The 14,166-nt window shown below is 45.9% G+C and overlaps 1 protein-coding gene across 3 annotated transcripts in view; it reads left to right on the forward strand.

The window, feature by feature from the left end:
- Positions 1-6,157: 6,157 nt before the first annotated feature.
- Positions 6,158-14,166, forward strand: part of LRRK2 (leucine rich repeat kinase 2) — a 124,311-nt gene continuing 116,302 nt past the window's right edge. For 2 of the 3 annotated variants that reach the window (XM_084811012.1, XM_084811013.1), the window contains exons 1-3: positions 6,158-6,570; positions 6,884-6,969; positions 10,204-10,313. In XM_084811012.1, the coding sequence (XP_084667138.1) occupies positions 6,399-6,570; positions 6,884-6,969; positions 10,204-10,313 (368 nt within the window). In that variant the 5' untranslated portion in view covers positions 6,158-6,398. Of the gene's footprint in view, positions 6,571-6,883; positions 6,970-7,029; positions 7,112-10,203; positions 10,314-14,166 lie in introns of those variants that run through there. The other variant, XM_084811014.1, reaches the window with a different exon arrangement.

Raw genomic sequence — 14,166 nt, forward strand, 5'->3', positions numbered from 1 at the left:
CCCCTCCTTTACTACTCCTAGCTCCTTCACAGCTTCCAAATAGAGATCCTGTTAGTTAAACTGGGGGCTGGTTTCGCTCTTTTCTAGGAGTGCACAAAAGCCACTTACCTGGTCTCTCAGCTTTTCGCGGTGGGGGGGAGGCGCTTCGCTGCTCTCCCCCCGAAGTTCAGGCCGGGGGGGGGAGGCTTCCCGCCTCACCCGGCCGAAATTCAGGCCGGGGAGGAGGCGCCTTGCCTCGCCCGGCCGCGAAATAAAAAGTTAAAAAAAACAACACGCCCCCGTGATAGGCTACGTGACGATTAACATAGCCTATCACAGCTAGATCTGCAAAGTCAGCCGTGATAGGCTACGTAAATCGTCACGTAGCCTATCACGGGTGACTTTAAAAAAACAACAAAAAAAACAACAAAAAAAGCAACAAAAAAATCTTTACGTAGACTACGGCGAAAATAAGGGCAACGCAAATAGCGTTGCCCTTATTTTCGCCGCAGTCTACGTAATCTTTACGTAGACTACAGCGACCAAATAAGGAACGTGAATGGCGGCTCCCTATGGGGGCCGCCATTAGCCGTACGCGCTTTTTTTTTAAAAAAAGTCACCCGTGGTAGGCTACGTGACGATTTATGTAGCCTATCACGGCTGACTTTGCAAATCTAGCCGTGATAGGCTACGTTAATCATCACGTAGCCTATCACGGGGGCGTTTTTTTTTTTACTTTTATTGGAATGGCGGCGGCAGCCGGTCTAAAGACCGGCTGCCGCCCCCGCCCCTGACAAAGACCCGACCAACCGCCGCCGGGACCCACCGCCGGGAGGGACATTCGGGAAAGGTAAGTCCCGTCCCGGGGGGGCGGTGCGGAGAATTTCTCCCCGAAACTTCTTCGGGGGGCCGAACACGTTGGCGCTCGGCCCCCCAAAGTTTCGGGGAGAAATTCTCCGCCATCCCTACTCTTTCCCCAAACTAACCTATTAGTGTCTCCTCAGAAGTAACGAGTACATCATGAGAAATGCCGGGTTGGATGAATCAGAGGTCGGAATTAAGATTGCTGGGAGAATTATCAACAACCTCCGATATGCAGACGATACCACCCTAATGGCAGAAAGCGAAGAGGATCTCAAGAGCCTCTTGTTGAGGGTGAAAGAGGAGAGTGCAAAAGCTGGTTTGAAACTCAACATTAAAAAAACAAAGATCATGGCATCTGGCCCCATCACTTCCTGGCATATAGAAGGGGAAGAAATGGAAGCAGTGACAGATTTTACTTTCTTGGGCTCCAAGATCACCGCAGACGGTGACTGTAGCCATGAAATTAAAAGACGCTTGCTCCTTGGGAGGAAAGCTATGGCCAACCTAGACAGCATAGTAAGAAGCAGAGACATCACCTTGCAGACAAAGGTCCGTCTAATCAAAGCTATGGTTTTCCCAGTAGTAATGTATGGCTGTGAGAGCTGGACTATAAGGAAGGCTGAGCGCCGAAGAATTGATGCTTTCGAACTGTGGTGCTGGAGAAGACTCTTACGAGTGCCCTGGACTGCAAGGAGGTCAAATCAGTCCATCCTAAAGGAAATCAACCCTGAGTGCTCATTGGAAGGACAGATAATGAAGCTGAAGCTCCAATACTTTGGCCACCTAATGCGAAGAGAAAACTCCCTGGAAAAGACCCTGATGCTGGGAAAGACTGAAGACAAAAGGAGAAGGGGACGGCAGAGGATGAGATGGCTAGATAGCATCACGGATGCAATGAATATGAACTTGAGCACGCTCCGGGAGAGAGCGCAGGACAGGAAGGCCTGGCGTGCTATGGTCCATGGGGTCACGAAGAGTCGGACACGACTGAACGACTGAACAACAACAACAACAGAAGTAACTCCCATTGCTGTGGATGAAGCTGAGATTCCCCTTCAATTGAAATGGCACACATTAAAGCACAATTGCTTAACCGACCAAGCAAGGGATGGAAGGACTTGGCAACTTCGTTATAGCTATCTGGTGGGCTCCAATGGGGGCTGGATTCCGTCTTTGTCTTTACTACTCTCTTTCCTACAACAAATCCATTAGTGTCTTCTCAGAAGTAACTCTCATGGTGCTGAATGAGGTTTGCCTTTGAATGCCTACATCAGAACTGACAGAGATTCCCCCTCAATTGAAATGGCACACTTTTAAGCCCAGTTCCTTAAACGCTATTAAGCACAATCTGGAGGCTTTGGTCCATTGCCTTAGGACGTAACTCCTTCACAGCTTCCAAAGAGATCCTGTGCATCAAAATGGGGGCTGGTTTCACTCTCTTTCCCACAACAAACCCATTACTGTCTTGTCAGAAGTAACTCCCATTGTGGTCAATGAGGTCCTCTGGGTTAAAATGGGGGCTAGTTTCTCTTTGTGTTCTCCCCTTCCCTTCCCGAGCACAAGCATATGCGTGTCTACTCAGAAGTAGCTCCCATTGTGCTCAATGAGGCTTGCTCCTGAAATGCAGATGCATCTGGACTTTCAGGGGAAAGGAGAAAGCAGGTGAGAAGGGGAAAGCCTTTTTAAAAATCCCGTACTCCTCCATTAGCTTTTCCTTCTGTTGTCCTGGAAACACAGGGGGTGGGGGCAGGACCACTGAAGTTGTGTGAAGGAGAGGGGGGAGATGATCCTGGAGGGAGCAGTCCGGCAGAGATGAAAAGATGCACACATAAGCACCCATTTTAGGGGTAAGAAAGTTTAAAGGGGTGCTGGATGCTCCAGACACAGTGCTTTGATTTTTCGCCACTTCATTAATGCACAATTGCGCTTTAAATCCCTGTTTCAGGGGCAACAAGGAATGTTGGGGTGAGGGATACTCCAGACACAGTGCTTTGATTTTTTGCCCCTTTGTTAATATACAATTGTGGTTTTAATCTCCGTGTTAGGGGCAATAAGGAAGGTCAAAAGGGCTGGGAAGGCAAGGAGGAGACTGGCCAGAGCAAGAAACTTCAGCAGGGCAGAGGGGGCGAGGGAGGGGGGGAATCGGAAACAGGAGGAGGCGGGAAAACAGACGGGGTAAGTAGACCCACCCCACCCCAAAAAGGCTCTACCCAGCCATCCAGAGAATAACACGTTTAGGGCTCTGTGGAAACAGTGCAGCCCACCAGAGTACAACAATGATAGACTGGGTCCTTTTGGGACATGGAAATACGCAAGCGAGAAAATGCACTTGGGGAAACAGCACAATAAAGTTAGAAAAGAAGTGAAGGCGACAGTGTGGAAACACACCCTAGCTGTGTTAGTCTGTTTCCACAAAAACAGCAGAGAGTCTTGAGTCACCCTAAAAACTAACACATTTATTAAGGCATAAGCTTTAATGGACTATAGCATCTGATGAAGTGGACCATAGTCTGTGAAAGCTTTTGCCATAATAAATTTGTTAGTCCTTATGGTGCGACAAGACACTTTGAAACTATTTAAAATCATAATATCATATAAAACAATACATTCAATAAAAATACCACAGGGGCGGGGACCAAGGTAAAGTGCAACCTCAAAATAAAATATCAGCTAATTAGCAAGAAAAAGTCAGCTGAAATAAAAAATATCTTCACTAACTGGCAAACGATAACCTAAAATGGGGCCAACCCATCTTCCACAGGGCAAGGTGTTCCAACAGTGTCAGTTGCAGTCACTGATAATATATAAACGGTTAACATTGCAATCCTGTATGTGTATATAACCTCTACTTATGTGGGTTCTATAGGGCTTAATTAGAATACAACATGCAAAGATATAACTGGACAAGCATGTCTTAGTAAGAACTAAAGTGATATAAACATACAACAATTGCCCAATACAAATAAATGCAACAGTCTTTCTGAGTCCAAACAAAATTATGGAATTCTTGCTTGCAACTTTGCACTAAGCCAGTCCTAATGTGTCTCTGGTTCCACAAGATGGTGGACACGTCTGTTGTCCCCTTGTAGATACTTTAAATCCAGATCACGGGACAATTCACACTCTGCAGCTTATAAATTGTAGTTCAAGGTATTAGCCCTGTAATAACAATATAAATATAACAAATATCAGAAATACAAAAATGATTCCCTATCCCCTTACAATTCTGCAATACCCAAATATCAGTTCAGTTTACCGTACACAAGGCGAAGAGGTCATAATTATTAAGCAGTTCTCCAGCATTTAGCGTCCCAGCAGAACAAGCTCTTCTTTCTCTCTTAGCTCTCCCTCTCAGTGAGGACTCCACCCCAAGCGACTAAACTATAAACTAACATAGGGTTGACATCTACTCAGAAGTAAGTCCCATTGAGTTCAATGGGGCTTACTCCCAGGAAAGTAAGTATAGGACTGCAGCCTAAGCCACCTTGAATCTGTTATGGCAAGGTTGGGCAGCTTGTGGCCCTGCAGATATTTTGGCCTACAACTCCCATCAACCCTAGGGAGTTGTAGGTCAAAGCATTTGGAGGGCCACCAGTTGTCCACATCTGTTATGGCAAAAAAGACAGCACAGACATTTACTCATGACACTCCTTGACAGCTATTCTGCTTATTTTTACAGGGAGGTGTGTGTGCATGTATGTGCGCATGCAGGGCAGGGGAAGTGGGCAGTGAAGCATGGAGTAGCGACTAGTGGTGCTGTGGCCTGTTAGCAGAGAACCCCTGTTACTGATGTGTGTTTGATGTGAACTGTTTGTTCTTAGTGATGTCAATCTTACAGTGAATAGTAAAAAGAAATAATGAGATGGACACACATTGTCCGTTTAAGACTAAATCCACCCCCTTTCCCAGCTCCTGGCAGCAGAGGTCTTGTGCAATGTACAGAGTAAAAATGAAAAGGGGTTACACAAGCAGATATAAATGCTTTAGATATAAATGCTTATTGACTAATGAATAATTCTTCCCATAACAATTTGTGCTCTGAGATATCAAAGTGTAAAATACATATCACTTGGGAAGGGTTTTGCTGTGTAGGAATTGCCATTTCCCCCTTTATGCCAACAGCAAAGAGAGGGAGAGGGAGGCTCAGCTATGACATTATACCTGGCATCGCATCCCTCAATTCTGGCAACCAGCCAAGAGGATAAAAGCATGACCAGCTGGCAACCATATGCACAGTTAATTTGATGGATGCCCCAATGGTCTTTAGCAGATAAGGAAATTTGGGGCACGTTACCGAGGCAAGGATGGGGCCCTTTAAAAAAAAAAAACACTACAGGGTCAAAGAAGGCAGGGATATCCTTTATAACCAATAAGGAGTCTTGTTGTGACACCTTAATTTATCACCGCTGACTAAATCGGCATCTGTAGTTGGACAGGAAACCATTCTCTCTCTTCAGACCCGAATGAAAAGAATTGAACTCTTTGATAAATTGGAATCCAGCTGTTTCACACTGGGGCTCCCCTTTGAAGTTCCTTTCTTCCAGGATGGCTACCTTCTGATCAGTAACAGAGTGACCTGGTGGGCTGAAATGTTCTCCTACTCGTTTTCTGAATATCGCCATATCTGGTCTCCGAGATATCCTTTATGATCAGGGACACTTGAAGGGTGGGCGACCTGGTGGTGCCCTCCAAATGTTTTGGACTACACTCCCCCATACACTCCCCATTGGCCACAATGACTGAGGCTGACGGAACTTGCAGCCCACACTATCTGGAGGGCATCCTGTAGCCTACCCTGGCGGATTAGGTCGCCTTTCCTCGCGGTCACCAGCGGCTCTTGATGAACCTGAGGCTGGAGGCATCCGGCCTTACCCATTTTTCCCTCAGCCGCGACACTCGTGACCACGGGACGGAAAGCCTGGGCTGTCCCCTCCCGGGAATGGGCGAACCGGGTCACGACTTGCGGCCGCCCTGCCCGCCGCCCCCACGCAGCGCCCAGGCCCCGGGGAGGCCGCCCTTCCCGCGGCACGCGCCGCCGCGCGCGCGCCTGTTCTCAACTTTCCCCGGCCGCCGGCCGGTTCGCACGGAGGCGCTCGTCCCTCCCTCGGCGGTCCCGCTGCACGGGAGGCGAGGCGGCGGCCGCTGCTCTCCCCTCCGCGACCCAGAGGCTCGGGAAGCGCAGCTGCCGAGCCGTTGAACGGACTTGCTGCTGCGGCCTCCCTCCGCCCGGGCGCCCTGTGGCGACGGCGACGGCGCCATCTACGGGCATTGGGCCGCATGGCGCCCCTCCTTTTTCTACCCGAGTCCTGGCGTCGTGAGGGGAAGCGGGCGGGGCCGGGCGGGGCGGCTGAGAGAGGCTTCGACATAGTCCGAAGCCTCCTCCTCCGGCGCGCGCGCGCTGCCCGTGTTTAGCGGGGCTCGTGGGGCTGGAGGCGAGGCAAGCCCTCGGCGCCCGCGAAGAGAGGAAGCGCCCGCCCGCCCGGCGGGGATGAGCTGCCCGGCTAGCACCCAACAGCAGGCGCCCCTAGGAAGGCGCCGTTGGCGGCCCGGGAGCCATGGCCAGCGGCAGGGGCAAGAGCTGCCGCGAGGAGCGGGGCGACGAGGAGAGGCACGAAGCCGCCCTCAAGAAGCTGATCGTCCGGCTGAAGAACGTCCAGGAGGGCAAGCAGGTCGAGGCCCTGGTCCAAATCCTGCAAGACCTCCTCTCCTTCGCCTCGCTGCAAAGCGGTAAAAGTCCGGCGTTTCCATTTCAAGTTTGGCACGTTCGCTGACGTGACGCCGTGGGGGCGGTGGGGAAGCCGCGGGGCCCCCGGATGTTGGCGGACTACAAGTCCCATCATCCGTGGCCACTGGACCCGCAGGGTTGGGGCTGATGGGAGCTGCAGCCCACCCGCATCTGGAGGGCCGCGGGTTCCCCGCCTCTGACGTAAGCAGTGTTTTCCTGCTCCTTAAAGTCCCATGCGTGAGCTGTGAGTAATGTGGCAAGATCTTTCTTCTCTTCCCCCTTCATGGTCTTTTTCTTTTTCTTGGTTCCACTCAGGTCCCAAGTTATTCAGTGGCAAAAATATCCACGTGCCTTTGTTGCTGGTTTTGGTTTCTTATATGAGAGTGGCAAGTGTGCAACAGGTAAATAATAACTATAAGGGTTTTCCCCGCCCTCCTTTCTCTCCCTCCCCCATTTTTTAGGAGACGAACTTAATTTCTCCAACCCAAATTTACTGTGGGCCGGTATCCACTGCCAAGCTTAATACAGGATACAAATTAACAGGTGGGGCCCTAATGAAAATCCTAGATCCAAAGATGCTGCCATGTTTGTGTGCATGTGTATGTGGTGGTGGTGGGAGATGTGAACTGAATTCACCTCAAGCCTGGATTGCTAAAGGGGATTAAACTTCAGCCCTGGAATCTGACTGCTCTGAAATAATTCCTATCAGAGTAAATGCTGTAAAAGTTATTCAAAAATGGGAATGCTCCAAAAATAAATTATTTGAGCATTGCAATCTAACCATATTTACAATCATATAGTACATGGAGTTGACCTTACCACCAAAGTAAGATGGCCCCCTTTTTACCTGTCAGGGCTCCTGAGCCTTTTAGCAGTAGCATGACAGGCAGAAATTTAACAGAAGAAGGTTTTGCCCTCAGTTTATTTCCATGTCAGAAAAAAGTTTTAACTGTTAAATATGTACTACCATAGCATACTTAAGCATGGTGGAATGCCAGAAGAAAATGATCTCATACCTAGATAACTACTCTCCAGCTCTGGTTAAGTTTCAAACCATGCAAATTTGGGGAGGGGGCTGAACTCAATTATAGGTCTTATTAATGGCACTTGGTATTCTAACAGACTAGCACACTTTTAAAAAAAAAGCACAATTTAGAGGAAAATTACTTGGCATTGCTTGATTTACATGTATAATTTATGACTAAAATTATGAAACCACAAGTCTTTTCGAACAAAATTGCTAGAAAACATGCATATGAAATAGTCTGAGACTGAATGTTAAGAAATTAACTGATGTTCCATCCAGGGTGACTCTCAGTGAACTGAATTAAATGGTTTCTACTTTAAGAATGTGTTTGCATGACATGTTGTGTAATGAGCAATGAATATCACATCTCGAGCAGTGATTTTAAGTACAAGAAACTATTGGAGTGCAAACCATAAATTTTGAAATGAAAATGATGTGAGTATGTAGAGGTTTTTCAGACAGGAACAAAGTAGTAGGCATCCAGCATCCACTTTGTCCTATCCATAGCTCTGTGGGTGTACTTCCTGTTCTTTTTGTGCCTGTGAAAATCTCTCTATTCATGTGTTAGGTCACCTTATTTCAGTTAGAAACAAAACTTTTCCTACTATTTAAAAATTACTGCTTGGGCTTTGATCTTTCTGCATAGCAAACGGGCCTGAGCATTTGGGTGAGTTGATAATATGTATTCTTTGCACTGGCTTTTTCATCTGAGCTAATGAACATCTCAGTCCTATGCTTGGCTTAATTGCTGCAGAAAGCATGTGCCATAAAGTCAAAGGAGCAGCCTACATAAGGCAGTTCTGGCATTCATGTGTTTAAACCCCCGTTCAAGCCCCTAGCTGTGGCTTTCTGTTTCTAAAATCATAAAGCTTTTCTTTCAGAATGTGACGGGAGGAGTCTGAAGGAAGATGGGCCAGGAAATGTTTAACTGTTACACTGATGAAAATAACATGCATAAAAATAGTATGTCAAGGAGAAGGCTAGACTAAATCATTTATCTGACCTAGTTTTTATGTACAGGAATTTACTTTTTGTGGCAAAACATGCAAACATGCAAAACAACCCACCTGCACTCTGAAGTGGTAGATTCCAGGGGAAATTTTACCAGTTGATTCTGCTGTTTTTATAAACTGGCCCTAAGTTGTGTTGTCACTAGGGGAACAGGGCTGCCTTGAGGCCCCTTCAGTTTTAGCACAAGGCATTTCTGGCAGCCTTCACAGTCACTTTACACCCCCGCCATGCTCCAAAGCAGCACTCTTGAGACGCACAAGGGCTCTAATGCCACAGTGCTAGTAGCTCAATCTTCAACGCTCAGCCTGTTCTTCTGAAGCCAGAGCTAGCAGCAAAGCTTCTGATGCTGCCGCCGCAGAGCATAGGATCAACATAGCAATACAGAAAAAGTGGGCCAATGTCATATTTTGTGTCCAGTTAGCTTATATTTATATTGGAGTGTAGTTTTCAAAAATCCAAAACAGCCACTCCCAGAAATGAATAGGAAGTGAAAACTAAAGTTTCACCTTTTAGCGATAGTGTATTTTATCTTTTGAAATTGATAGAAGGAAGAAGAATGTCATCCATATTGCTTTGACTGTCTTAATGCTTATGGGTGTGGAAACTGGCCTTCCAGATGTTGGTGGACTACAATTCCTGTTATCCCTGGCCATTGTCCATGCTGACTGGAACTGATGGGCATTATAGTCCAGCAACATCCAGAGGGCCACAGGTTCCCCATCCACACCTTCATGTAAATGAGGGGTTTTGAGATATATTTTAGGGCCAGTTCATATTTTTCTTTGTGAATCTGGGTACAGAAAGTACCCAATTTGAAATGGAGAAATGAATTCATACTACAGTTAGTTGGGAGTTGGGCACATGCATAAATAAGCAGACTTCTCTGCCATAAACTTGGGAAGTGGCTAGATCCTTTCCAGATTACTGCTTTCATATTTTTTTGTGGAGAGACTCGGCCATTTTAATGTGGGCCATTCACAATTGATGGTGACTTGCATGTGCTTTGCCATTTAAATGGATATTTGTTGAGCTGGACTGGTGTGGGAATTGCTTGCACATTGTCTGGACTCACAGTGCTCTGGTAGTGCATGAATAGACTGTGAGTCCACAATGTCTCCCTTCTATCTTTGACCTATATCATCAGTAAGCTACCATGCTGACGCCTCTGTTATAAAAGATTGAATAATGTTGGGAAACCCCTATACATTCAGTCTCCAAGACATCATATGACTGAATGGGCCTTGCATGCTGATTCTTTGGCTGTCTATCTAAACAAAAATGCAAAGGCAGAATGAAAACATCCAGATTGTGCTACAGGAGAAAGTCTTCAAATGCGCGTTTGTTTAGGTAAATATCTATATGAATGTGTGGATGTGTGTAAGTCATATTTACGGAGACATAAATCAAGAAAACTCAAATTGATAACCTAGTTCAAAACATGTAGGCTAGCACATCGTTATGAATAGTGTAATAGCATGTGTTGGGAAGTTGAACTAACTGGTATGACTCATCTCAAGCACTTACTAGCTGGAAGGTCTTAGGGTTGGGCATAAGAGGCCTTGAGTTCTTTAAGAAGCTGTGTTTTTTTGTTTTTAAGGTGGGCTGGTCACTTCTTTGCAAACTTGTTGAAGTTTGTCCAGACACTCTTCATAACTTAGCAGCTCCTCAAGGTGTTGGAAAGGACTGGGAAGTGCTTGGTGTTCACCAGTAAGTATATTCGTGTGTGAAAACAGTGTAGAGTGTTTAAGTCAGTGTTTCTACAACATTGAAGTAGAAAGGACCTATCTCATTACTGAAGAAATTGTAAGATTTTCTCCTCTAAACCTTTGTTATACTATTTCAGTTGTTCAGAAAAACCCAGCAAAGCTTGTTTCTGTCACAGCATTTGGGCCAAGTAGCGTTTAGAATAGGATACAATATGCAAACAATTCATATCAGATTTGTTGGCTTTTGAATGGGTACATTATTTATGATTACCCTCACCCCCATTTCGGCATTTTGGGCGTGTTTTCCAGGTTTGGAAAGGAATGCAGTGATAAATCTCTCAGAAGACATCCCTTTTTAGAGAACAGAAATATCTATTGTGGCATTAAGCTTAACTGATTGGGAAAAAAGTTTCCCAAAATGAACAGCAATGTTGTTACTTCTCAGGGCTGATTATTGATATTGTAGTAAATAATAATCATTTTCAGGAAAGGGGGAATAGGAAATTATCCTAGCATTTCCTAGTTCTTTCTGAATGCTGATAAATATTTCAACGCCTATTTTGTCACATAGCTTTCAGGAAGTAGGAGAGGTCTCAGTGTTTCACTTCTCTCTTTTAAACCGCTTTTGAGAAAGTCAAGTAAAAGCCAGTGGCAGCTTCCTCATTATGTTCTACTGCAGTGATGGGCAACTCCAGCCGATGGTGAGGGATGATGGGATTTGTAGACTAAAGCCTCTGGAGGGCCACAAGTTTCCCACTCCTATTCTACTCTGGAACAGCATGGGAGACTGTATGGGGGATGCAGGGGGAATCGGTGAAAATCAGCTCCCCCCATTTCTGTTTGTGGAAGCCTTCACTGAACTCAAGCCCTTTCTGTTGATAGAAGGGCACCTTTGGATCCAATCCAGAATGCTTTACAAAGTAAAATAAAAGTACGCTTCCTAGAAACCTGATTCAATCAAATGAATTTAAGAAAACCCATCAATAGATAGATCCACTGAGCCTTAGCAGGTTGAATTAGCTGCGTAACTCGAGAGGGAAAATGGCTGCTTACAGTATCTTAATCACTCCACTCTGAATTCATGCCAAGATAAATAGTGTTGCATTTGACCAGGCATTAGAACTTGAAGTTGAATTACTGCACTTTGTTGTTGTTGTTGTTCAGTCGTTCAGTCGTGTCCGACTCTTCGTGACCCCATGGACCATAGCACGCCAGGCCTTCCTGTCCTGCGCTCTCTCCCAGAGCGTGCTCAAGTTCATATTCATTGCATCCGTGATGCTATCTAGCCATCTCATCCTCTGCCGTCCCCTTCTCCTTTTGCCTTCAGTCTTTCCCAGCATTAGGGTCTTTTCCAGGGAGTTTTCTCTTCGCATTAGGTGGCCAAAGTATTGGAGCTTCAGCTTCATTATCTGTCCTTCCAATGAGCACTCAGGGTTGATTTCCTTTAGGATGGACTGATTTGACCTCCTTGCAGTCCAGGGCACTCGTAAGAGTCTTCTCCAGCACCACAGTTCGAAAGCATCAATTCTTCGGCGCTTAGCCTTCCTTATAGTCCAGCTCTCACAGCCATACATTACTACTGGGAAAACCATAGCTTTGATTAGACGGACCTTTGTCGGCAAGGTGATGTCTCTGCTTCTTACTATGCTGTCTAGGTTGGCCATAGCTTTCCTCCCAAGGAGCAAGCGTCTTTTAATTTCATGGCTACAGTCACCGTCTGCGGTGATCTTGGAGCCCAAGAAAGTAAAATCTGTCACTGCTTCCATTTCTTCCCCTTCTATATGCCAGGAAGTGATAGGGCCAGATGACATGATCTTAGTTTTTTTAATGTTGAGTTTCAAACCACCTTTTGCACTCTCCTCTTTCACCCTCAACAAGAGGCTCTTGAGATCCTCTTCGCTTTCTGCCATTAGGGTGGTATCGTCTGCATATCGGAGGTTGTTGATAATTCTCCCGGCAATCTTAATTCCGACCTCTGATTCATCCAACCCGGCATTTCTCATGATGTACTCTGCATATAAGTTAAATAAGCAGGGTGACAATATGCAGCCTTGTCGTACTCCTTTCCCAATTTTGAACCAATCGGTTGTTCCATCTCTGGTTCTTACTGTTGCTTCTTGACCCTCGTACAGGTTTCTCAGGAGACAGGTAAGGTGGTCTGGTACTCCCATCACTTTAAGAATTTGCCACAGTTTGTTGTGGTCCACACAATCAAAGGCTTTAGCGTAGTCAATGAAGCAGAAATAGACGTTTTTCTGGAATTCTCTTGCTTTCTCCATGATGCAGCGAATGTTGGCGATTTGATCTCTAGTTCCTCTGCCTCTTCTAAACCCAGCTTGTACTTCCGGTAGTTCTTGGTTCGCATACTGCTGAAGCCTAGCTTGTAGGATTTTGAGCATCACCTTGCTGGCATGTGAAATGAGCGCAATTGTGCGGTAGTTTGAACACTCTTTGGCGTTGCCCTTCTTTGGAATTGGAATGTAAACTGACCTTTTCCAGTCTTGTGGCCACTGTTGAGTGTTCCAGATTTGTTGGCATATTGAGTGCAGCACTTTAACAGCATCATCTTTTAGGATTTTAAATAGCTCGGCTGGAATACTGTCATCTCCGCTAGCTTTGTTGTTACTAATGCTTCCTAAGGCCCACTTGACTTCACTCTCGAGGATGTCCGGCTCAAGTTCAGTGACCGCATTATCATGGCTATCAGGGACATTCAGATCTTTCCTGTATAGTTCTTCTGTGTATTCTTGCCACTTCTTCTTAATCTCATCTGCTTCTGTTAGGTCCCTGCCTTCTTTGTCCTTTATCATGCCCGTCTTTGCACAAAACGTTCCCTTGAGATCTCCAATTTTCTTGAAGAGATCTCTAGTCTTTCCCATTCTGTTGTTTTCCTCGATTTCTTTGCATTGTTCATTTAAGAAGGCCTTCTTGTCTCTCCTTGCTATTCTCTGGAACTCTGCATTCAGTTGGGTATATCTTCCCCTTTCTCCTTTGCTTTTCGCTTCCCTTCTTTCGTGAGCTACTTGTAAAGCCTCACCAGACAGCCACTTGGCTTTCTTGCATTTCTTTTTCTTTGGGACGGATTTCGTTGCTGCCTCCTGAACAATGTTACGGACCTCCGTCCATAGTTCCTCAGGCACTCTGTCTATCAGGTCTAATCCCTGAAATCTATTCCTCACCTCCACTGTATATTCATCAGGGATATGATTTAGGTCATACCTGAAAGGTTTAGTGGCTTTCCCTACGTTCTTCAATTTAAGCCGAAATTTTGCAAGAAGCAGCTCATGATCTGAGCCACAGTCAGCTCCAGGTCTTGTTTTTACTGACTGTATGGAGCTTCTCCATCTTTGGCTGCAAAGGACATAATCAATCTGATTTCGATATTGACCATCTGGTGACGTCCATGTGTAGAGTCGCCTCTTGTGCTGTTGGAAAAGAGTGTTTGCTATGATCAGCATGTTCTCTTGGCAAAACTCTATTAGCTTTTGTCCTGCTTCATTTTGTACACCAAGGCCATGCCTGCCTGTTATCCCGGTGATTTCTTGACTTCCTACTTTAGCATTCCAATCCCCTATGATGAAGAGGACATCTTTTTTTGGTGTTAGTTCTAGAAGGTGTTGTAGGTCTTCATAGAACCGATCAACCTCAGCTTCTTCGGCCTCAGTGGTTGGGGCATAGACTTGAATTACTGTGATGTTGAGTGGTTTGCCTTGGATTCGTACTGAGATCATTCTATCATTTTTAAGATTGTACCCCAGTACTGCTTTTCCCACCCTTTTGTTGACTATGAGTGCTACTCCATTTCTTCTAAGGGATTCTTGCCCACAATAGTAGATATGATGGTCACCTGAATT

Source organism: Heloderma suspectum, chromosome 7, assembly GCF_057233095.1.
Source record: "Heloderma suspectum isolate Gila_16-S chromosome 7, 16-S_ref, whole genome shotgun sequence".
In the NCBI taxonomy this organism is placed as follows: Eukaryota; Metazoa; Chordata; class Lepidosauria; order Squamata; family Helodermatidae; genus Heloderma; species Heloderma suspectum.